This window comes from Carcharodon carcharias, chromosome 5 (assembly GCF_017639515.1).
Source record: "Carcharodon carcharias isolate sCarCar2 chromosome 5, sCarCar2.pri, whole genome shotgun sequence".
NCBI classification, from domain to species: domain Eukaryota; kingdom Metazoa; phylum Chordata; class Chondrichthyes; order Lamniformes; family Lamnidae; genus Carcharodon; species Carcharodon carcharias.
The window spans coordinates 17,752,667-17,778,682 of NC_054471.1; the positions used below are offsets into that span (position 1 = coordinate 17,752,667).

General features: G+C 45.8%; 1 protein-coding gene across 1 annotated transcript in view; it reads left to right on the plus strand.

The window, feature by feature from the left end:
* The window catches only part of LOC121278118 (dynein heavy chain 8, axonemal-like), a 2,067,071-nt gene that overhangs the window by 359,414 nt on the left and 1,681,641 nt on the right, over positions 1-26,016 (plus strand). The window contains 1 exon segment of the mRNA XM_041188205.1: positions 6,084-6,160. Coding sequence (XP_041044139.1) covers positions 6,084-6,160 — 77 coding nt within the window.

The following is a 26,016-nucleotide window of genomic DNA, read 5'->3' on the forward strand; positions in this document are numbered from 1 at the left end:
GTTCCTAGATTGTGTTCAGGAGACTTTTCTCCAGCAGTATGTGTCCAATCGAACAAGAAAGGATGCACTGTTGGACCTGGTTCTTGGAAATGAGGTGGGCCAAGTAGATCAATATCAGTGGGGGAACATTTAGGAGACAGTGATCATTGTATCCTAAGGTTTAGGATGATGGTAGAAAAGGACAATGTGCAATACAGAGTAGGAATAATTAACTGGGAGAGAGTTGACTTCACTGGAGCTGGGTTAGATGGACTGGAGCCAAAGGTTGGCAGGAAAACTTGTAGCTGAACAATGGGCTACTTCAAAGAACAAATGGCTCAGGCACAGTCAAGGTATATTCCCTCAAAAGGGAAAGGTAGGACAAACAAATCCAGAGCTCCCTGGATGAAAAAGCCATAGAAATTAAGAGAAAGAAGAAAAAGGTGTGCTTCTGTCAGGTAGAAAATACAATTGAGAACCAAGTGGAATTCAGAAAGTTCAGAGGGGAGGTGAAAAAGCAAATAAGAGAAGCAAAGAAATGTGAAAAGACTGGCAGCCAACATAAAGGGGAACCCAAAGTCTTCTAGCAGCGCACAAAGAGTAAGAGGGTGGTAAAAGGAGGAGTAGGGCTGATTAGGGACCAAAAAGGGGATTTACACATGGAGGCAGGGGGCATTACTGAGGTGTTAAATAAATACTTTGCATCTGTCTTTACCAAGGAAGCAGATGCCACCGAGGCCACGGTGATAGAGAAGGAGACTTTTTCACTGAAGGGTTCAAAATTGATAAGGAGAAAGTGTTGGATCAACTGTTGGTACTTAAAGCTGATCGGGTGAGATTCATCCAAGGATATTGAAGGAAGTAAGAGAGGCAATTGCAGGGGCACTGACCATAATCTTTCAGCTGGCTAAAGTGAATTGGCAAATTAGGTTAAGGGTTGGGTCATTGGAGATGCAGTGGCTAATATTTAAGGCTATATTTCAGAATGCACAGAATAGGTACATTCCAACGAGTGAGAAAAAATCCAAGGGACGCACACACCACCTGTGGTTAAGTAGAAAGGTTAAAGATAGTATCAAACTTAAAGAAAATGCATTTAATTGTGCAAAGGCAGATGGCAGGTCAAAAGATTGGACAGAATATAAGGAGGAGGAAAGAATTACTAAACGATTAATAAGGAGGGAAGCTAGCCAGAAATATAAAAACAGATAGTAAGAGATTTTATAAATACTTTAAAAAGAAACAAGTTAACAAGGTGAGCATTGATCTTGAAGAAAGTGAGCCTAGAGAATTTTTAATCGCAAGCAGGAGATGGAAGACGAATTAAACAGGTACTTTGCACAGTTTTCATGATAGAAGATACAAGTAACATCCCAGAAGCAGCTATAAACCAGGAAATGCAAGTGGGGAAGGAAGTTAATAAAATTACAGTCACCAGAGAAGTGGTGCTGAGTAAATTGTTGGAGCTGCGAGCTGACAAGACTGCGGCTCCTGATGGACTTCATCCTAGGGTCTTAAAAGAGGTATCTAGTGAGATAGTTGATGTATTGGTTTTAATTTTCCAAAACTCCCTAGATTTGGGAAGATCCCATTAGATTGGAAGATAGCAAATGTAGCTCCATTATTCAAAAAGGGAGGGTGACAGAAAATGGGAAATTACAGGCTAGTTAGCATATCATCTATCATAGGGAAAATGTTAGAAACTGTTATTTAAAAAGTTATAGTGGGGCACATGCATGAGCTCAAGGTCATCAAGCAGAGTCAACATGGTTTTGTGAAAGGGAAAATGTGTGTAACCAATTTATTGGGGTTCTTTGAGGAAGTAACATGTGCTGTGGATAAAGCGGAACCGGTGGGTTTACTATATTTAGATTTCCAGAAGGCATTTGATAAACTGTCACATCAAAGGTTGCTGTGGAAAATAAAAAGTCAATGGTACAGAGATTAACATATTGCCATGGATAAAAGATTGGCTGGCTAACAGGAAGCAGACACTAGGCATAAATAGGTATTTTTCAGGTTGGCAAGATGTAACAAGTGGTGTGGCACAGGGTTTATTGCGGGGACCTCAACTGTTTACCATTTATATAATTGACTTGGATGAAGGAACTGATGGGATGGTTGCCAAATTTGCTGATGACACAAAGATAGGTAGGAAAGTAAGTTTTGAGGAGGACATAAGGAGGCTACAAAGATATATAGATAAGTTAAGTGAGTGGGCAAAGATCTTGCAAATGGAGTATAATGTGAGAAAATGTGAAATTGTCCATTTTGGCAGGAAGAATAAAAGAGAAGCATATTATCTAAATGGTGAGAGATAGGAAAGCTAATAGAATGTTATTATTTATTGCGAGGGGAATTGAATACAAAAGTAGGCAGGTTATGCTTCAGTTGTACAGAGCAATAGTGAGACCACATTTGGAGTACTATGTACAGTATTGGCCACCTTATTTAAGGAAGGATGTAAATTTGTTGGAAGCAGATCGGAGAAGGTTTACCAGACTAATACCTGGAATGGATGTGTTGTCTTACGAGGAAAGGTTGGACAGACTAGGCTAGTATTGGCTGGAGTTTAGAAGAGTAAGAGGTGACTTGATTGAAACAAATAAGATCCTGAGGGGTCTTGACAGGGTGGATGTGGAGGTGATGTTTCCTCTTGTGGGAGAACCTAGAACTAGGGGTCACTGTTTAAAAATAACGGGTCATTCATTTAAAACAGAAATGAGGTGAATTTTCTTCACTCAGAGGGTTGTGAGTCTTGGAACTCTCTTCCAAAAAATGTGGTGGAAGCAGAGTCTTTGAACATTTTTAAGGCAGAGGTGGATAAATGGTTGGAAAGCAAAGCGATGATAGGTTATTGGATGTAGGTGGGATGCAGAATTTAGGTCACTATTAGATCAGCCCTGATCTTATTACTTGGGGGAGGCAATGACATAGTGGTATTGTCACTGGATTAGTGAACCAGAGACTCAGGGTAATGCTCTGGGGACCTGGGTTCAAATCCTGCCACAGAAAATGGTGGAATTTGAATTCAGTAAAATTCTGGAATTAAAACTCTCATAATGACCATGAAACCATTGTCGGTGGTAATGGCCCACAGTGCCTCATGGATGCCCATGAGTTGTGAGATCTGTTTTAAATCTATCCATTTAGCATGGGGGTAGTGCCATACAGGCACTAAAACAAGAGGGATAAACATACTTGACCTCATCCTGCCGCAGATGCAACTGTCCATGACAGTAGTGGTAGGAGTGACCACCACACAGTCATTGTGGAGATGAAGTCCTGCCTTCACATTGAGGATACCCTCCATTAAGAAGTGTGGCACTACCATCATGCTAAATGGTGTAGATTTTGAACAGATCTAGCAACTCAAGCCATCGGTAGCAGCAGAATTGTACTCAAACACAATTTGTAACCTCATGGTCTGGCATATCCCCTACCCTACCATTACCATCAAGCCAGGGGATCAACCCTGATTCAATGAAGAGTGCAGGATGGCATGCCAGGAACAGCACCAGGCATACCTAAAAATGAGGTGTCAACTTGGTGAAGCTATAAAAGAGGACTGTTTGCGTGCCAAACAGCATAAACAGCAAGTGATAAATAAGTGATCCCATAACCAACGGATCAAATCTAAGCTCTACAGTCCTGCCACATCCAGTCGTGAATGGTGGTGGACAATGAAACAGCTCACTGGAGGAGATAGCTCCACAAATATCCCCATCCTGATTGATGGAGGAGCCCAGCACAGCAGTGCAAAAGATAAGGCTGGAGCATTTGTGACAATCTCAGCCAGAAGTACCAAGTGGATGATCCATCTCAGCCTCTTCCAGAGGCCCCCATCATCACAGATGCCAGCTTTCAGCCAATTCGATTCACTCCACGTGATATCAAGAAATGGCTGAAGGCACTGGATATTGCAAACGCTATGGGCCCTGACAACCTTCCGGCAATAGTGCTCCAGAATTTGCTGCGCCTCTAGCCAAGCTGCCCCAGTATAGCCATGACACTGGCATCTACCCAGCTACGTGGAAAATTGCCCAGGTATGTCCTGTACACAAAAAGCAGGACAATTACTGCCCCATCAGTCTAATCTCCATCATCCGTAAAGTAATGGAAGAGGTCATCAACAGCACTATCAAACAGCAATTGCTTAGCAATAACTTGCTCAGTATGGGTTCCACCAGGGCCACTGAGCTCTTGACCTTGTTACAGCCTTGGTTCAAACATGGGCAAAAGAGCTGAACTCCCGAGGTGAGGGAAGAGTGACTGCCCTTGACGTCAAGGCAGCATTTGACCGAGTGTGGCATCAAGGGGCGCTAGCAAAACTGGAATCAATGGGAATCAGGGGGAAAACTCACTGCTGGTTGGAGTCATACCAAGCACAAAGGAAGATGGTTGTGGTTATTGGAGGTCAGTGATCTCAGCTCCAGGACATCACTGCAGGAGTTCCTCAGGGTAGTGTCCTAAGCCGAACCATCTTCAGCTGCCTCATCAATGACCTTCATTCCATCATAAGGTCAGAAGTGGGGATGTTCGCTGATGATTGCACAATGTTCAGCACCATTCGTGACTCCTCAGATACTGAAGCAGTCCATGTCCAAATGCAGCAAGACCTGGACTATATCCAGGCTTGGGCTGACGAGTGGCAAGTGACATTCGCGCCACACAAGTGTCAGGCAATGATCATCTCCAACAAGAGAGAATCTAACCATCGCCCCCTGATGTTCAATGGCATTCCCATCACTGAATCACCTACCATCAACATCCTGGGTGTTACCATTGATCAGAAACTGAACTGGACTAGCCATGTAAACACTTTGGCTACAAGAGCAGTTCAGAGGCTAGAAATCATGCGACGCGTTACTCGCCTCCTGACTCCCCAATGCCTATCCACCATCTACAAAGCACAAGTCAGGAATGTGATGGAATACTCCCCACTTGCCTGATGAGTGCAGCTCCTATAACACTGAAAAACCTGGACACCGTTCAGTCCATTTGATTGGCACCACACCCACAAACATTCACTCCCTCCACCACCGACGCACATTAGCAGCAGTGTGTACCATCTACAAGATGCACTGCAGGAATTCACCAAGGCTCCTTAGACAGCACCTTCCAAACCCACGACCACCACCACCTAGAAGGACAAGGGCAGTAGATAGATGGGAACACCCCCAGCTGGAAGTTCCCCTCCAAGTCACTGACCATCCTGACTTTGAAATGTATCGTCGTTCCTTCACTGTTGCTGAGTCAAAATCCTGGAACTCCCTTCCTAACAGCACAGTAGATGTACCTACACCACATGGGCTGCAGCGGTTCAAGAAGGCAGCTCACCACCACCTTCTCAAGGGCAACTAGGGATGGGCAATAAATGCTGGCCGAGCCAGTGAAGCCCACATCTCATCAATGAATTTTAAGGAAGAATGATTGCAGGCAAGAGAAACGTCAGGTATGAAGGTAGATTGGAGGGTTTGGGACTATTCTCCTTGTACAGTGGAAGGCTAAGAGATTTAATAGAGGTGTTCAAAATAATGAAGGAGCTTGATAGAATAGATAGGGAGAAACTATTATCACTCGTAAAAAGATCGAGAACAAGAGGGCATGGATTTAAAATGATTTGCAAAAGAAGCAAATGTGATGTGAGAAAATCTTTTTCAGATAGCGAATTGTTCGAGTCTGGAAAGCACAGCCTGGAAGTGTGTTGGAGGCAGGTTTAATCGAAGCATTCAAGAAAGCATTAGATGATTATTTGAATAGAAACAATGTGCAGGGGTACAGGGAAAAGGCAGGAAAATGGCATTCAGTCACAATGCTCATTCGGTGAGCTGGTGCAGACATGATGGGCCAAATGGCCTCCTTCTGCACGTAATATTCCGTGATTCTGTGGTTTTCCCACAGACAGCTTTTAGCCAGCTATCAGGCAGGAAACAGAAGAACAATATAAGGATCCAGACTTGCTGGGTTTCTCATACATTCTTCACCTCCTAATATACATCAGGGCCAATATTTCACAAATCTGTAAAATGCTTTATAGAATACATTTAGGGAACGATCATTGAAATCATAATGACTGGTAATTCTCTGTTTAAATATTTCAGAACTTGCTTGGTGACTTCATGAGTAGCTGTTTTGCTAAAATTATTTCTTCACGGCATGCTTTACAAGTTTTGCAGAGGTAGGTTTTAGAGTGAATATTTTATAATGAACAAAAAATAAATTCTAGAAATGATTAGCTTTATGTTTTCTGATGAACTTGCGAGATTTCGGGTGAAAAAGTTATCATGTTTGTACTTAAATTTCCATGAAAGTAAAATCTTTTTAGCCACAGGGACCAATTTTTATCTACTCAGGATATTATTTCATCTTGAAAAGTCAGAGTGTGCAGCTGATTCGATGAAACTTTTTTTGACTGTTATAAATGAAGATGTAGAACATATTGGTTATAAATATCTACATCAATGATTAGAGTCCAGCATGCAGATTTTGGGGCCTGTTGTTTTTTGGGATTTTTAGGTTAAATATTTTCGAAGGTATATTATTTTTAGTCTTTCTGTCACCTGTGATCCGGAATTCACCTTCTGTCTTTAACTAACAGGAGGTTTTCAGAGGTAACAGAGAAGGTCAATGAAGGTAATGTTGATGTGGTGTACATGGACTTTCAAAAAGCATTTGATACAGTGCCACACAATAAACTTGTGAAAAAAGTTATTGCTCATTAAAGAAAAGGGATAATAGCAATGTGGATACAAAATTGGTTGAAAAATAGGAAGTAGAGAGTAATGGTCAATGGATATTTTTTGGGCTGGAGGAAGGTTTGTAGTGGGGTTCCCCAGGGGTTGGTATTGGGACCCTTGGCTTTTCCTGATATATGTTAATGATCTAGATCTTGGTGTTCAGGGGACAATTTCAAATTTTGTAGACGATATGAAGGCTCAGTGTGTTGTGAACTGCAAGGAGGGCAGTGTGGAACTTCAAGAGGACATAGGCAGTTGGGTGGACTGGGCAAATAGGTGGCAAATGAAGTTCAATGCAGAGAGGTGTGAGGTGGGTGATGTATTTTGGTAGGAAGAACATGGATAAACAATATAAAATAAGGAGTGAAATTTCAAAGAGGGGGCAGGAGCAGAGGGACCTGGGTGCATAGATCATTGAAGATGGCAGGATGGTTGAAGAGAAAAGTTAATAAAGCATATAGTATTTTTATGTCTAGAGTCTATAAGTTCACTAGCCGATTAAATTCGAATTGCATGTCTTCATATACACTTGTTAATTGATGCTCGCTATCAATAATGGAGAGAGATTGACATAAGAACAAACTGTGATTGTTTATTGCAACGAAAGGCAGAGCATTAAATCCTTGCATGCTCCCACAACCACCACCAGTTCTACACATACAGTTAACCAGTAGCCTGTGCTATACATTGATTGGTCGGTACTGTCACATGGTTAGTCCACTTGCATTCTTTTAAAGGGACATGGTACTCCACTTTACCACGTTCTCTCCCTTCACTTAAAAAATACAGTTGACAAACTTAATAACATGTGAACTATTTACATTAATAACTATTTACAAATCAATTCTCTCAGAAGGCTTTCTCGGACGTGTTCAACAATCTCAGCTCATTTTTCTGAGACCTCTCTTACAGGGGACAGTTTTCCACTCAGTTCCTCAATGGAAATTGGCAGGTTTATCTCCCCGACCCCCTCGGGTCCCACAGGCCCCAGCAGTACTTCCATATCATGTGACCTGTCTTCTAAATGTGGAACAGACTCAAGCATAGATGAAGACTGCATTTCTTCTTGTGGGACTGACATTACTTTGTGGGAGTCAATCAGTAAAAGAAACATTGTGCCCAAGAAGGGTCGCACGCAATAAACGTGGAGGCGCACCCATGGCCAACCCGGTCATTCCAATGGGTGCAATGGAGCTACTGCACATTGATTATGTGCGACCCTACTCCATTTTACTACAAACACTCTGAGCTTTATTAATAGGGGCATAGAGTACAAGAGTACAAGGTTAGGCTGAACTTATATAAGACACTCATTATACCTCAGCTGGAGTATTGTGTACAGTTTTAGGTGCCACACTATAAGAAGGATGTGAACACATTGGAGAGAGTGTGGAACAGGTTTACAAGAATGGTTCCAGGGATGAGAAACTTCAGCTATGAGGATAGACTGGAGAGTTTGGGACTGTTCTCCTTATAGAGAAGAAGGCTAAAAGGAGGTTAGATCAAGATGTTCAAAATCATGAGTAGGTTGGACAGAGTAGATAGGGAGAAGCTGTTCCTGCACGTAAAAGGATCAAGAACGAGAGGGCACAGATTTAAAGTGATTTGCTAAAGAAGCAAATGTGATGTGAGAGAAATCTTTTTCACACAACGAGTGGTTTGGGTTTGGAATGCACTGCCTAGAAGTGTGGTGGAGGCAGGTTCGATCGAGGCATTCAAGAGGGCATTAGATGATTATTGAATAGATACAATGTGCAGGGGTATGGGGAAATGGCAGGACAATGGCACTAGGTCATAATGCTCATTTGGAGAGCCGGTGCAGACCCGATGGGTCAAATAGCCTCCTTCTGTGCCGTTAAAATTTGATGATTCTGTAATTCTGTGATCGTGCTGATGAGATTATAACCGTAAATCAAAGTGATTAATGTTCACAAATCATGTGGCTCCAAAGTATAACTGGCTCATTACACTCTTTGCCTAATATAATAGTGGTTGTAGGACACATTTTTGGAAAATCTTTCCAGAACAATTTCCTGGGGCCTCAATCTGACCCAGTGATACACCAGACTTACCTTAATCCAGCCCCTATTAGATCAACTTCTTCGGTGGCCTGTGCTCGTACTTGGCCCTGCTGGGACTGTAGAGCTGCTGGCCAACCTGATTGGCAAGACTTACTCTCCAGATGGGGGCAGAAGTCTCGCCCTGAGCTAATTGATGCCCTGCCATTCACTAAATGGCTATGGAGCAACAGCTTTTTTGTGGGCAGCCTCCCGATTTTTTAGCTGGGGTGTGGAACTCAGCACCCTCTAAAATCCAGCTCTATGTTTCTGACATGTGCTTGTTTGTTTATCTCCATCCACCTGAAACTTAAGATCCCCCATTAAAACTACTCTGCCTTTGACTTGCTTGCATAATCTCTGCACTTATTCTCAAGGGCAATTAGGGATGGGCAATAAATGCTGGCTTAGTCAGCGGTGCCCACATGCCAAGAATGAATTAAAAAATTATTCATTGTACCACTGCACAGCTGCTCCAGAGATGGCAACACGTAACTCCCAGAAAAACTTGAATTCCTTTCCAGTCTCTTAATTCTACACATGAAGTGTCCACTGCTTGCCTCTCTTATCATTGAAGTGATTTCATTCTTAACCACCAAGGCTACTTCTTCCGATTTATAAGCTTCCTCTCTTTCTAGTACAAGATAGCATATTAAGTCCTCAGTACTGACACTCTTGCAACCGTGTCTCAACAATTCCATACTCTCTCAGTTGAATTTGTACCTGCAGTTCGTTTAATTTCGTCCTTTGTGTAAAGAATGCTTATTCGGGCTAAAACTCTAGAATGTCCTTCTGCACTAATGCTTTACTCGCATATTTCTTATTTCTCTTTCCTGGTTTAGTTCCTACAGGGTGATAATTACGCCTCCCCCTCCCCTCTCACCAGTTTATTTGAAAGTGGAAGGAGAGGCTGGGCACGTAAAAAAACAGCAGTTTGCCAGCCTTCTGCTGTTTTCCGTTTTCCCGCCCATCTCTGACCTGTCTCTCACATTATAGAGGGCAGGTATGCATCATGCAGCCTGCCCGCTCTTAAACCTGTTGAAGTTCTTAAGTGGACAATTAACTGTCACTTACAAGCTTCATTTTGCTTCTGCCACATTTTACGCACATGCAGGGGAAGGCAGGGGCATGGTGAACAGCTAGACAGCTTTCACTGCAGAAAGCTGGTGAGCGGCTACTCATGAGCAGAAAGGGGGGTACCCTTCCTTTCAGGCACCTCCTGTGCCCACAGGGGCACCCCTTTGTCCCTATCCCCCCCCAGTCTCACTAACCCTTCCCCCCGACTTGCAGTAGTCTCCTAGCTGTTCCTGCCCAAAATCCCCAGACTTGCCTGAAGTCCGGGAGAAATGTTCACCTCTTCCTTGGGACTACTTGTATTCCGAGCAGTGGCCACTACTCTCTTCTGGGGCAGGACTTTTCAGTCGGTGTATGGGGCTAGGCCCGACAAGCGACACATCAAATGACGCGCAATGACGTCAGACGTGCATTCCAACATCATCGTGCAGTCCCACAATATTTCGTTCAGTGAGTGTGTCAGAGTTGGCTGTGCGTCGGCCAATATGTAAATGGCCTATTAAGGCCATTAAAGGAGTCATTGATTTAATTGATAACGCTTCCCATCCAACCTTAAAGTTGGCATGCAGGCGAAAAGGCCGCCTTCGCGTTTTTTAGGAAACCTCATCCACAAGTGCGATGAGGTTTCCTAAAGCTTTTATTAAATAAATAATTTTTCTGCAAAATCAAAACATGTCCCATCTCATGTGATACATTTTTACAATCCATTTATTTAATAATTACAATAGCCCTTCAATCTCCCTGAGGTAGATCTGTGCTCACGAAAGACCGCTGGCCCCAACACTCCCTCCCCTGCCGCCTGCACAGGTAGCGCTGAGCTTTAAGGCTCGCGTCTTATGCTGGACAGGCCTTAATTGGTCTGCCCGCATAAAATGGTGGCGAGGAGCCATAGTGGGCGGCCATCAGCTCTGTGATCGCTTCCACCCACCTGGTGCTGCTGGGATTACAGATCTGCCAGCCAATCAGATTGGTCAGCAGCTCCCAAGGATGGGACTTCCTGTCCCCAAGGGGCAGATGTCTCACTCTGATCCAATTAAGGTCACCCCCAACATATTATCGCTGTGGGGCAGCCATATTTCACATTGGTGAGGTGCCGACCTTCTTTTAGCTCATTGTGGGGGATAGGTAATTCCCAGCCCCCCATCCCCCCACACCCCCGCCCATAAGTCCACCCCTACACCTTTTAGGTTTTTACTTTCTTCTCGTAGTGCCTGAAGGACAATTTATGATTGTTAATCTACTCTCTACCCCTTCTTTATTTTCAAACTATTATTAATGCTACCTTTTCCACCTGAGCTCTCACCTCCATTTACTATTTTAAATACCTTGTGACCACCCTATTTATCTTTTTTGCTGGGACTCTGGTGTTTGTCCCAACAGTATAGTTCCTTCCTGTCCCAATGCTGGTGCCACTGTTCCATGGATTCAAAATTGTTTCTCAACCACCCTTTGAACCACATGTTCGCCCCCCTGATCTGATTATCCTGAAGCCAATCTGTTTGTGGCTCAGGATTGCAACCCAGACATTATATCCCTTGAGATCCCATCCTTTAATTTAGCTCCTAGTTCCTGATGCTTTCTAAACAAGATCTCTCCCCTACTCTTCCCCAATTGGTTGGCCCTGTTGTAGTTCACCTCGACAAACTACCAGGAGACTCAGGTACAGGCCACGATTGTTTATTAATCAATCAAGCGTACACAGGGAGTGTCAGCCTTGGGTAGTCCAAGACCTTACTCTACAGATTATATCGAAATCGCCATTTTTTAATACACCGTTATTCACATACACACATTCTAATCTTGTCAACTCACAAGCACATGTTCAACAGATGCCTTTGGCTTTGATCACTTATTTCCATGTGGACAGACAGTAGACATTGTTCTCATCCTCACAAGTCCACCATATCTTGCTGATTGTGCAGGAGACTGGGCCTCCTTGAATTCAACACTCACTCACTCCCTGGCCTTGTTCTTTGTTCTACTGGCTTGCCTGTCTCATTTGTTATCCTGTTTGACACACATCTGTTACTCTCTAGTTCTGCTTTTCTGCTTACAGGTTTGTTTTACTGAAACACACTTCTAACAAAATCAAATTATAAAGTTGTTAACCTTTTCGTGGATCACGTGACTGGAATTCCCCCCCCACTCTCTGCAATATCCCTTCAAACCAATTTGAGATGTCCCTCAGTCTGGCACCAGATAGGCAAATAGTTGTTGGACTCTTGATAACTGCTTACAAAATATGCTCTCTGTTCACCTAATTATAGAATATCTTACAACATCTTTATTATGCTTCCCCTCCTCTTCTTCCGCCGCCTTTTAGGCAGCCTTCTGCCCCATGATGCTATGATCAGCATTCTGGCTGTTCTTCCGATAGTCTTTATGCTTATCCTCACATGTAGCAAGTATGAAAGGATCAGTTTCTGCAAATCCTCATTCTCTACTCACCTGGGTCCCCTTTACTCCACAGCTGTTGTTCATGCAAACTCTGTTCTTATCTTGCACCTTCCTAAAAGGTGTGACTGAGGTCTGGAGTAAACTGTCAAGTTACCTCTCCCCACCCTGCCATTTGTGTCAGAGCATTGCCAAATCTCACTACAGCTCAATGAATCTGAACTGGAGAGAACTGAGATGGAGACATTAACAAATGTGTTTGTCTGGAATAGTTTTGCTATCCACAAACTCCCACATTCAACAGTCAAGTCACACAAACTACTTTGCTATAATTTTTTTTAGGATTATTTATGTTATTGATATCTACATTTTAGTTTGTTGTAAATTTTCTGCACAGCAGTTTGTACTAATCGTTGAAAGACTGGACGAAATTTTAAATACTTTATTGCCTCAAGCTTACATGAACCACTGCAAATACTGGAGGCAAAAAGCTCCATAATCTCAACTTTCCTTTTTTTTACCTTGTATGCCAGTAAAATATTTTGCTATTTTGTTTTATGTTCCTCAGTAAATTATTTCCATAGTTCCTTGTTGCCTTTCTAATTTTCTTTAACTTCTCCCGAGTGAAGTGCAGCTCACCAGATGCGCATTGCTTAAGTACAGTTGTGAAGCACATTGGCACGAAATCACGCCATGGGTCCGGATGATCCAGTGTGGGGGATGATCTAATGAGCAGACCTTATAATGGGATGCTAAAGTATTGAAATTAGGTTCTTGGCGTGCGGCAGTGGGATACATGGCCCGCCATTGACAGGTGAAATGGATGATCAAAAATTGGTTTCACAGTGGCTTGAAACCATATTTCCCCACTCCCCCAACCCCACCTGTCATGATGCCTGAAACTGAAAATTTCGTTCCCAGACTTGTCTACATTTTTAGGGACGAGAATTCCACAAACCAACAACCCTCTGAGAGAATTTTTTTTCCTCACCTCCGCCTTAAAGAAAAAGCTTTAAATTTTAAACAACGTCCAGTATTTTTACTCTGCCCCACAAGAGGAAACGTCCTCCGGGTAGCCTCAGGATCTTATGTCTCCAAGAATCCAGTCATGTGATCAAAAAGATCACCTCTCATTCTTCTAAACTCCAATGGATTTCGGCCCAACCTGTTTTACCTTTCTTCATAGGGTAAACCCTTCATCCCAGGAATGAGTCGGATGAACGCTCTCTGAATTGCATCTAAAGCAGTTATATCCTTTTGTCGAATAAGGAGACTAAAATTGTACACAGTGCTCCAGACGTTGGACAGAATTGCCTCAGGTTTGCACTAAGTGTGGTTGCAGGTGTGGAAAATGTGCTTTTACCTGCTGGTGGCAATGGCATGTTTTCACACGGTATCGTCCCCTTCCCGGCGTGTCCTGCCTCATTAATAACGCATTCACGTGAAACATTCCAGATCGCTGGCGGGCAGACTTGGATTTGCCTGCCACACCATGACCTCAGTGCTTCCTCGCTCTGGGCACCATACTTAAAGTGCATCAGAGTGCATGCCTACTTTATGTCTACAAACCAGGCAACAGATGGTTCCAAAAGCAAAGAAGACAGCAGTCCCCAAATTTAGTGATGCCTCCTTGGGGTAACTGCTGGACGCAATGGAGGGCTGTCACAAATGTCCTCTACCTCCGCACTGGCTACAGGAGATCCACCAGAGTCACCAATCTGGCCTGGGAGGCGGTGGCAGCGACAGTCAGCGCCACTGGAGCTCAGAGGAGATCAATTATCCAGTGCCGGAAAGGGATGAATGCTCTCATCTGTTCCCCCAGGGAAGGCAACCACCACATCACTCTCAGCTTACACGCTCCAAAACCCATCATGCATCCACAGGGATCTCACACCTGAAGTGACATCATTACCTTTCATACACACCCTCACATTTCCATCAGGCTCATATCCTCTGGAGCTCGTGTCCTCATCTTGACCATGGCTCCGCTCACTGCACAAACATTCCATGCAGTGCCATGCTCACACTATCTCCATTTGTTTTCATGCAGGAAAAGCTGGCTTACAACAGCAGGGAGAGATCAGGGTGGAGTGGCCCACATCAGACCCCTCACTCAGTTTGAGGAGCATGCTATCCCACTGACTGGTGAGGATATGGACCATGCCTGCGGCAACAATGAGGTTGGTATCGAATACTCACATGAGGTTCCTGCACCACATCATCCCTTTCTCAACGGAACTGTAAGTGCTCTCTCTCCTGCTTTTGACTCTGCTGCCATGCACTAATTATCTCTACTTTGGTTCACAGGGATCTCTGCCAAGCGATTGAAGCCCTCAGCCAGCCAGTCCTTCAGCTCCAACCAGGTCCTCACCTCCAGCCAAGAGGACACCTCCTCCATTGAAGAGCTGGAAATAAGCAGCCCAGAAGATCCATCACAGTGCTTACCCACAACTTGCACCAGTGCAGAGACACACACATGGGTGGGACCTAGATCTAGAGCAGGCTCGGGTTCACAATCTGGTGGTCACCTCACGGACACATATCCGCAGCAGGAGGAAGCAGGTTCAGTCAAGCTCCTCGGCACTAGGAGGATTGCTGGGGAAAAGACATCTGCGAGGTTCGAGTCAGTTGACGAGCCTCTGGATTTGTCATTCTAACTCATCGTGGCGAGTCAACAGAAGGCGGGAGAACAACAGAGCTTTTGGAAGCCCTCAAAAGAATAGTATGTGAGTCGGAGGAGTGTGTCCACCTGCTCTCTGATGAAGTGGTGCCTACATCTGCACATATGGAGGACTCCATGGGAATGATGGTAGATGCCATAGAGGTCCTGGTCCAGCAGAATGCAGAGATGCACACAAACCTGCACTCCATTGCGGGAGCCATGCAGCAGCGAAGTGAGGGGGAAATGGGGCACTTCAATGTCCCTGCAGGTGCTCCTTCCTCCCAAGGAGTCAGGCCCCTCAGGCAACCATGGGGAGGAGGAGCGACAGCTGGGCAACCCTGGGTCACCCACTCAGGAATTTCAGAAGCTGTCGGCTCTCTCCGAGTCCCCTTTGCCTGTGATACCCTCAAACACGTGCTCTGTCACTGTTGAGGGAGCAGCTGGCCCACAGGAGAACAGCCAAAGCAAGCTGGAGCCCTCAAGGCCTTGACTCTCCAGAGGCCCCATGCCAAAATCATTAGAGGCAACACAGCCAACCATTGCATTGGCTGTTTCCAGCCCCGATACATATGTCAGGGCAGCACCTAGAAGGAGGGGTAAGCCTAGAAAAGTTAAGAAATTCCGTTCACAAGTGGTTGCACGGGTGAACACATTTGGTCACTTTATAATCTGAAAATATATTCACTTTCACTGAATAAGATGTAATGTTGCCTTTCAGCTTCATCGACAAGCTTCATGAGTCCTCCCACTGCATTCCCACAACCCACATGTGGAGTACATGGAGTTTGAGAAGGCATTTGACACAGTGCCACACAACTGACTTGTGAGAAAAGCTATTGCTCATGGAATAAAAGGGACAGTAGCAATGTGGATATAAAATTGGCTGAAAAATAGGAAGCAGAGAGTAATGGTCAATGGATATTTTTCGGGCTGGAGGAAGGTTTGTAGTGGAGTTCCTCAGGGGTCAGTATTGGGACCCTTGCTTTTCCTGATATATATTAATGATCTAGATCTTGGTGTGCAGGTGACAATTTCAAAGTTTGTGGATAATATGAAGCTTGGGAGTGTTGTGAGCTGCGAGGAGGATGATGTGGAACTTCAAGAGGACATAAATAAGTTGGTGGCAGATGAAGTTCAATGTGAGAAATGTGAGGTGATGCATTTTGGTAGCAAGAAAATGGAGAGTCAATATAAAATAAAGGGTGAAATTTTGAAGGGGTGCAGGAGCAGAAAGACTTGGGTGTATATGTGCATAGATCATGGAGGGTGGCAGGTCAGGTGGAGAGAGCAGTTAATAAAGCATATAGTATCCTGGGCTTTATTAATAGGGGCATAGAGTACAAGAGCAGGGAGGTTATGCTGAATTTATATAAGAGACATGTTCGACCTCAGCGGAATATTGTGTACAGTTCTGGGCACCATATTATAGGAAGGGTGTGAACACATTGGAGACCATCCAGAAGATGTTTACAAGAATAGTTCCAGGGATGAGAAACTTCAGCTATGAGGATAGTTTGGAGAGGTTGGGCCTATTCTCCTTGGAGAGAAGGCTAAGAGGAGATTTGATAAAGATGTTCAAAATCACAAGGGGTTGCACAGAGTAGATAGGGAGAAGCAGTTCCCACTTGTAGCAGGATCAAGAACAAGAGGGCACAGATTTAAAGTGATTTGCAAAAGAATCAAGTGTGACATGAGACAAAACCTTTTCACACAACAAGTTCGGGTCTGGATTGCACTGCCTGGAAGTGTGGTGGAGGTAGCTTCAGTCAGCGCATTCAAGAGGGCATTACATAATTATTTGAACAGAAACAATATGCAAGACAGGGGAAAAGACAGGACAATGTCACTAGGTCATAATGCTCGTTTGGAAAGCCGATGCAGACATGATGGGCCGAATGACCTCCTTGTGTGCTGTTAAGATTCTGCAATTCTTTGATTCATCTGCCAGTATGTTAACAGCAGCTCCGGTATCAATTTTAAAGATGGTATTGAAGGCTTGAACTTGCACTATAAATGACCAGTGGTCTGAAGTAAGACTATCAATTTCCCCTGGAAAATCCGTAATTTCGTCTCTATCTTGATTTCACATTTCTTGAATGAAGTGTGCTTCATAAATATTTTCCTGTCTTCTACCTATATTAAAGCTGTTGGATTTGCAGAAACAATTGAAATGTCCAGTTTTGCCTCATTTGAGGCATTCCATACCCCCTGCTGGGCAGCCCTGGTGCCTATGTTGGTTGTTTGAGCCACAACACAAATTGTCAATGTGCAGCTTCCTGCCTTTTCGTGTAGTTTGGCAGTCTTTCTTGTGGTCGGGGCCACTGCCCATGGGCCTACCTATTGAACGGAATCACGTGAAGCCTCAGATCACGCCGAAGCATAGCCTGGTTAAATTCTCTAAGCTCAGCCTGTCTCGCATACTAGACCACTTGATCTAAAGAAAGATCTTCTTTCTGCAGAAAGTCAGAGAGTTTTGCATGGGAACACCAGCATCTGGAAGTTCCCCTGCAAGCCACACGCCATCCCGACTTGGAAATATATCGCCATTCCTTCACTGTTACTGGGTCAAAATCCTGCAACTGCCTGCCTAACAGCACTATGGGTGTACTTACACCACATGGACTGCAGTGGTTCAAGAAGGCAGCTCATCACCACCTTCTCAAGGGCGATTAGGGACGGGCAATTAATGCTGGCCTAACCAACAACACCCACATCCCATGAATAAATTTTAAAAATCCCAGAAACCCAAGACTATGTGTGAAGTTTTACGGTCCCACTAAAGTGAAAAGGCTTTAGAACAACTCACTGCATTTTTTGGCCCTGACCCCATCATGACGGGGCTATAAAATTCCAGCCTAAGTGATCATGGATTAGCTTGTCCTTCAGTGCCTCGTTTCTGCAAGGACTAGCTAGGCAATACAGGTCTGTCTGAAAGTCAGACTCTTTGGGTTGTAGATATGGTAATTGCATTAAGAGTTAGAGTGACTGCAAGGGTCTAAAGCCAACAGTGGTCTTGATATGTTAATGGACCAAGAGGAACTTCAATCAGAGTTTTACATATAGCAATAATAGGAATAGTTTTGAATTGAGTGTTTTATTTAAAAGGGGGTATATGCAGGCTGTAAAAAAGTGTAAGGAAATGAGGTAAAGATAGGGTAAATTTGTTTTTACAAGTCTAAGAGCTAAAGTAAAGAACAATTTAATCAGTTCTAGGAAGAAAGCATTTCTGAAGAGACTGGGTGAGGTAATAGAGAGATTAAAGTAAAAGAATACATTTAAGGGGATACTGAAGCCTATGTGAGGGTGTTAGATCTGCTTAGATCTCCCAGAAGACAGCAGAGTAGCTGGTCAGATCTCCCAGAAGACAGCGTATACAAGGCCAGACTGAAAGAACCAGTTGTTGCCAGCCTAAAAGGGCACCCCAAGACAAAGCACTGTATGGTAAAAATTACTGGACTTTGTTGATTCTAAGATGTATAAGAATAGTTTCTGAACAGAAAAGGGGATGATTAGCTCTGAGGGTAGTAAGATTTGTGGAACTGTTTTAAAGTACTATTCACTGTGTGAAGCCATTCATGTGCTTTCGTGTAATTGTGCTTTATTTGTTTTTTCTTTATTATTTTAATAAATGTTTAGTATAAAATCATCACAAGTAGTCAGGGACATCATTTCCTGCTTTTAGAATTGCTCCTCATAATATAAAAATTGTGAAATCCATTTTATCAGTTGTTTCAAGTTTTCTTCTGCAATTTGAGCAGCTTGGCATTAAGAAAATTGGGGGTTCTTTGCGGGATAGTACAGTTACAACACTGGTATCTACCTGGCTAGATGGAAAATTACCCAGGTATGTCCTTTACACAAAAAGCAGGAAAATTCCAACCCAGCCAATTACCGCCCCATCAGCCTACTCTCAATCATCATTAAATTAATGGAAGGGGACATCAACAGTGCTTTCAAGTGGCACTTGCTTAGCAATAACCTGCTCACTAATGCCCAGTTTGGGTTCCGCCTGGGCCACTCAGCTCCTTGCCTCATTACAACCTTGGTTCAAACATGGACAGAAGAGCTGAAGTCCCAAGGTGAGGTGAGAGTCACTGCCCTTGAGATCAAGGCCACATTTGACTGAGTGTGGCATCAAGGCACCCCAGCAATACTGGAGTCAATGGGAATCAGCACAAAGGAAGATTAAGTGGTTGTTGGAGGTTAGTTATCTCAGCTCTAGGGCGTCAGTGCAGGAGCTCCTCAGGGTACTGTCCTTGGCTCAAACATTTCTGCTGCTTCATAAATGACTTTCCTTCCATCATAAGGTCAGAAGTGGGGATGTTTGCTGATGAATGCACAATGTTCAGCACCATTCGCGACTCCTCAGATACTGAAGCAGTCTATGTCCAAATGCAGCAAGACCTGGACAGTATCCAGGCTTAGGCTGACAAATGGCAAGTAACATTCGCACCATACAAGTGTCAGGCAATAACCATTTCCAACAAGAGAGAATTAACGCTCACCCCTAATGTTCAATGGCATTACCATCACTGAATCGCCCACTATCAACATCTTGGGGGTTGCCATTGACCAGAAACTGAACTGGACTAACCATATAAATACTGTGGCTACAAGACATCAGAGGCTAGGAATTGTGTGCTGAGTAGTTTACCTCCTGACTCCCCAAAACCTGTCCACCATCTAAAAGGCACAAGTCAGGAGTGTGATGGAATCCTCCCTACTTTCCTGAATGAGTGCTGCTCCCACAATTCTCAAGAAGATTGACACCATCCAGGGTGAAGCAGCCTACTTGATTGGCACCACATCCACAAACATTCACCTCCTCCACCACTGATGCGCAGTAGCAGCAGTGTGTGCCATCTACAAGATGCACTGCAGGAATTCACCAGGTCTCCTTCGACAGCATCTTCCAAATCCATGACCACTACCATCTAGAAGGACTAGGGCAACAGATAGATGAAAGCACCAGAATTTTCCCAGAATAGTACTAATTATGATAGCGGACAGGTAAAAGGAGTCCTACCCGCCGACGAAAATGGTGAGTTTTCACGTCGTATCGTCCTGAAACCACCTCATTATTTATTCATTCCCGCGAAACGCACTATTTCCATGGCAAGCGGGCTCTCATTCACCAGCTCGCAATCACCCAGCTGTTGCATCATGCCAGCCACCATCTTTAAAAGGAAGCCGCCAGCAAAGTGCTCACCTCCACCAGCTCACCACCGCTGCCCGAGAGGCATGGCCAGCAAAGGAGAAAAGACTGCAGCCCCCTGCTTCAGCGATGGGCCCCTTGAGCAACTGCTGGATGCCATGGAGGTCTGCTGGCCGCAGGATGGGCAGCAAAGTCACCAACCCGGCTTGGGAGGTGGTGACAGCAGTGGTCAGCTCAAACACCCTACAGAGGAGGACAGCCACCCAGTGCAGCAAAAAGAATGAATGATCTCCTCCGTTACGCCAAGATAAGTCACTCTTTTCATCACTCCCAACTTATGCACTCGCCAACCCATCACAAATTCATAAAGCCCTCACTCACTGCCAGTGCAAGGGACATTACCATTCACTCTTTCATACACACTGTCATTGTCATCAACCCGTCCATGGGGCCACACACCACGCACACAGGCAAGACATACTTATCCTCTAACCCAGCAGGCTTACTGATATACTCTCCCCATCTCTATACATGCAGGCCTAAGTGACACACAACAGGAGGGAAAGCTCGCAGATAGATGGAGGGATGCCGGAAATCAAAGTTCTGACAGAATTCAAAAACAGAGCCATCCAGCTGGCCGGTGATAACCGGGTCCGGTCCTGTGCTGACAGTGATATCGGCGTTGCTGTACCAAGTGAGGATCCAGCAGTGCAGCATCCATTGGACAACCATGTTGTGCGTGGTGTGTCCTCTTTCACAGGCCATGGCTATGCACTAATTATCTCCCCTTGCTTTCGCAAGCATATCTGCCAAACACCCGACAGAGTCCATGACCCAGGGCCTCCAATCAAGCCCCAAAGAAACCTCTGAAGTGGAGCCTGAAGGCAACTCCTTGAAGACCCATCACAACATTCCCCCACACCTGCCACCAGCGCAGAGACACACACACCTCAGTGGGACCAAGGCTTAGAGAAGCCTTGGGATCACAATCTGGTGAGCACATCGCACTTTCTGATCCACAGCAGGCGTAGGGAGGGGACCTCCCAGGCCCCCAGCATTCGGAGGACTGCTGGAGGCTAGAACATTGCTGAGTCTGAGACATTTGACGAGCCTCTGGACTCGGTCATGTCACAGATGCTGGACCTGCAAAGGCAAACTTGGGAACATCAGGAAGAGATGTCTGTTGCACTCCTCAGATTGCAAGGCACAATGGAGGAGTGCATCCGTCTTCAGGCTGAGGTGATAGCGCTGGCATTACAATGCACCAAGATCAACAGTGGCAGGATGGCGGCTGCCATGGAGACCTTGGTCCAGGACCTCACTCCTGCACTGCTGAATGGGTTAAACTCCATCGCTGATGCCATAATTGGCCTCCAACAGTGTGTATACGAGAGGGATGCTGGGGAGCTCGATCTCACTCCAGCTGCCCCATCCGCTCACGGAGTCAGCCAGGGCCCCTCTGGCATGCATAGAGAGGAGGATCAGCAGGTGCACACTCCAAAGCCGTCCACCCAGGTGACCAGCCAATCCTAATTCCCACATTCTGTGATCTCTGCAGCTCCAACTTCACAATCCAAGGAGTGTGCCATTGCCACACAGCAGGACCCTGAAAGCAGACCGGGGCCCACCAAGTCTTGGCCCACCAAATTCATCACAGACAGGGCGTCAAGTCAGCAGGCTGCCTCTACCTCTGCTGTGGATGTCCAGGGAGCACCAAGGCATAGCAGCAGGTTTAGGAAAGTTAGGTAAAAGTAGTTGCACAGCTTGGGCATGGGTGTTGCTCTCTTGTACATACTGTTCACTTCTGTCAATAAACTCCTAAGAATGTCACCTGGCCTGTGGCTCCTGTTCTGCTGAGCAGTAATCTTGTCACTCAGATGAAAAACCTTTCCACACAAGATAAAAGGCAGGTGTCTCGGTCCAGGGCCTCTTCCCTGTGCTCTGTGCAGCCCTCAGACCACAGTGATGGTTGAGCTTCACACTCCCTGGAAACATTACTGATGCCTGTACCTCTGCGGTGCTGGTCATTGCTGCCAGAATGTAATGGGCAGGCACCACAGAGTTCTCTCATTCTCTCTGTGTGCTCTCAGCACATTTAAGGTGGGGCTGGCCCCCATCACACCAGCATTTGTGACTAGTGATGCTGTGCACCAGCTCCTGAAGGGCTTAGGTGCTGAAGGTGGACTCCGCATTAGATGTGTTTAAAGTTTCATGGCTGCATCTCTGAGATGGCCCTGACCATGGAGCGTAAGCGTGCTGCCCTCGGCCAGACAGGAGTCAGACATTCTCAGGGTCTATGTGAAGATCTATGGAGTGCCATCATCTTCCTGCAATTGTGCGACTAATAATACCTCCACTGCATTTCCATGACAGAAGCGTTCTCACAGAGGGTATGGGCACTGCCATAAACCAGTGTAGAGTCAAACATTCACAACTGCGACATGAGAGTCTATGGGGACACCTCACTGCATGTCACCATCATCCTCCATAAAGCTGGCAGCTATTGAGGGCCTCCCGAGTGTGCCTGCCTCATCTTGCCAGTGCAAGAGCTTCATCCCTATCATTGTCAACACCAAGGACCCCCTCACCTTCATCCCTGTTGGCGTCCTCCTCATCGGGGGAGACCTCCATCTCCTCCATCTCCTCCTCAGCCAGCTCATCTCCCCGTTGCAGCACCAGTTTGTAAAGGGCACAGCAGACAACGATGATGTGTGACACGCTCTGCGGACTGTATTGCAGGGCTCCACCAGACTGGTCCAGGCACTGGAACCGCATTTTCAGCATCCCAATGGTCTGCTCCACCAAGTTGCGAGCTGCTGCATGAGCCTCATTATAGCATTGCTCTGCTGCAGTCTGAGGCCACCGTATAGGTGTCATCAACCATGGCTTCTGCGGGTAGCGCTTGTCCCCAAGGAGCCAACCTTGCAGCATCTGTGGACCCTGGAAAACTGCAGGGATCTGCGAGCAACTTAGGGTGTAGGCATCGTGCACACTCCCTGGAAACCATGCGCACCTGCAGGATGCGTTTCTGGTGGTCGCGTACCAGCTGCACACTCAGTGACTGGAAGCCCTTACGGTTGATGAAGTCCACTGAGTGTAGAGACGAAGACCTGAGCACCATGAGTGCAGTCAGTTGCACCCTGCACCTTTGGGAATCCCAAGATCAGGGTGGATCCAATGGCCCTTGCATCCTGGCTGCCCTGGTCATGTGCGAAATGCATAAACTTGTCTGCCAAGGAGAAGATGGCATCCTTGACTTCATGGATGCATTTATGGATGGCGGATTGTGAAATCCCACAGAGGTCACCTGTGGAGCCTGGAAAGAAGCCACTGGCATAGAAATTGAGTGCCGCAGTCACTTTCACAGCCACTGGCATTGGAAGCCCGCCATGTCCTCTTGGTACCAAGTCCTGCATTAAGTGGCAGATGTGAGCCATCAGGTCCCGAGACATGCACAGTCATCAGCGACACTGGTTCTCAGTCATCTGCAGGAATGGTAGGCGGCGTCTATAGACCCTCGGTGTCACAAGGCGCTGACCAGCCACGGCTCGCTATCGCTCCTGGGCAGCGTGTGTGGGAGCCCCTGCTGCCCCTTCTTCATGAGATTGCTGCTCCTCACTTTGCGCAGCCAGGTGCCTCAGTTGCTCCCTCCTCAGTCTTCTACAGTATCCGTAGTCCATCAGGCATACAGCTAGGTTAACAGGATCCATGATCCTGACATAGCCCTCCTGCAGCATGAAAGAAAGAGAGATGTGGTTATCATGGCTGTACTTAGCACCTTTCCTGGCCCGGTGTGACCATCCCTAAATGATTCCCAGAGGGCGCTGGTCACCCCTCGGATGGCCAGAGATGAGTGCACTACATGGCTGCCCTGTCAAGCTGTGACATGGGAGACACTAGTCCAAACCAGGATGCTGAGATTGCAAGGGGCTGTGAGCGCCTCCAGGAGTGATGCTACATGGCCAGCGTGAGTGAGGAAATTATACAACGTGTACAGTCTAACTGCTCTGCCGCCCAGTGAATTGGTGGCAGACTCAAAGTCTGTGCTGGGAGTGGGTTGGGGGTGGTGCGGAGAGCACGAGGGTAAGGTATGGAGTGTTAGTAGCCCTTTGGTGCCTTCGTATTGCTTGCATGGGCGGGCAGGCAATGAACCCAGCTCTAATCATATCACTGTGGTTGCGCCCGATCTGTCTCAGTTGCAAAGGCATGGTCAGTTTATATAGGTCTCTCTAATGCATGACCACTTCCTTCACTTACCCTGCCACCCACCGCGATTGCCTGTGCGCGGGATGCAGTGCCAGGGCAGCACTTGAACACGTGATCTCCCCCCCCACCCCCGCCACCCACCGACAACTGTCACCTCCGAGGCTGGCCAGCACTTGACCCCGGACACCACCGCCACCCGGCCCCCCTTCCCCCTCCAAGCAATTGTCTCTGAGGCTGGCCAGCACCTTCCCCCAGACACACACCCCCTCCCCCCCTCAGCAGTCACCCCCGAGGCTGGCCAGCACTTGCCCTGGCCCCCTGGCACCCCTGAGGCCTGTAAACAACAGGCGAGCTGTGGAGAACGCTGCTGGTCACTCACCTCAGTTCGCCCAGAGTGAAGGCTGCCAGCATGCTGTTGTGAAACACATCAGCGTGCTTTCCTGCCGATGTGGATGGATGATACAGCGGGGTTTGAAGAGCCTGGCAGGATGGCCTTTTAATTATATGCTGATGTATTACAATTAGCTCCCCAACAAACGATGGCGGAAATGAGGCCCGTTGTCGGTGGGCAGCGTGGACGATCGCAAACTGCCTTCACGCTATTGTGAAGCAGGTCATGCCATATTTTCCGTGCACGCTACCTATCATGCCTGCCGCCAGCAGGCTTGGAAAATTCTGCTTGTAGCCCGCTTTTGCCGAGCATGTCACACATCAGGTGATAGGAAAACCACAAGCAGTAAAAAACCTACACCTTTAACTCCTATTCAAGCATTTGAGGAACATTTTACTAGGGTCCTAATAGATTGTGTAGGGCCCCTCCCTAAGACAAAAAGTGGAAATCAGCACTTGCTGGCAATCATGGCTCTAGCCATTAGATTCCCGGAAGGATACCATTGAGAAATATCACAGCAAAGAGGATCGTAGAAGAATTGACAAATTCTTTACCAGATATAGTTCGCCAAAAGACATACAGTAGGATCAGGGTTCAACTTTCATGTCACAATTATTTAGGGAAGTCATGAACAGCCTCGGGATAATGCAGTTTAAGTCCTCAGCTTATTATCCTGAGACAGATGACGTCAAACTCTCACGACCATGATGAGGACATATAGTCAGGATTATCCACATAGCTGGGATGGAGGATTTCCTTTCTTATTATTCCCTATTAGAGATGCCTCAACAAAATTTAGTCCTTTTTAATTAGTATATGGTCATGAAGTGAGCGGACCACAAGCAAATTCATGAGAAGTTATTGAGTAATAATACAGAAACCACACCCTTGGACTATGTATCAAAGTTCAGGCAAAGATTGAATAGGGCATGTGAATTAGCTAAAGAGCATCTAAAAAACCACAGAGGTGATGAAGACAGAAGCAGATATGAAGGAACGTTGTAGCTGGGAAAATGTGATAGTTTTGTTGCCAATATCAGGTGAACCATTAAAAGCCAGGTTTAGTGGGTCTTACCAAATTGAAAAGAAATTAATTAGTAAGAACTCCAGAGGATATGTCATATCATAGTGCTCAAAAAGTACTTCAATAGGGAGAATAACCAAAAAAAAGAAGTATTAGTAGTGATGAATCAGGAAAAGGAAGTAGGGATTGAAGATTCTGAAATTGATTTTCCTCAAATTCAATTGGACAATGAGCAGGTGCTTAAAAAGTTGAATGAAATACTGAGTTACCTTCTAGCTAAGAATCAGAGTGACTTGTCAGAGCTATTGCAGTCACATAGAATTATTTGTGGGGA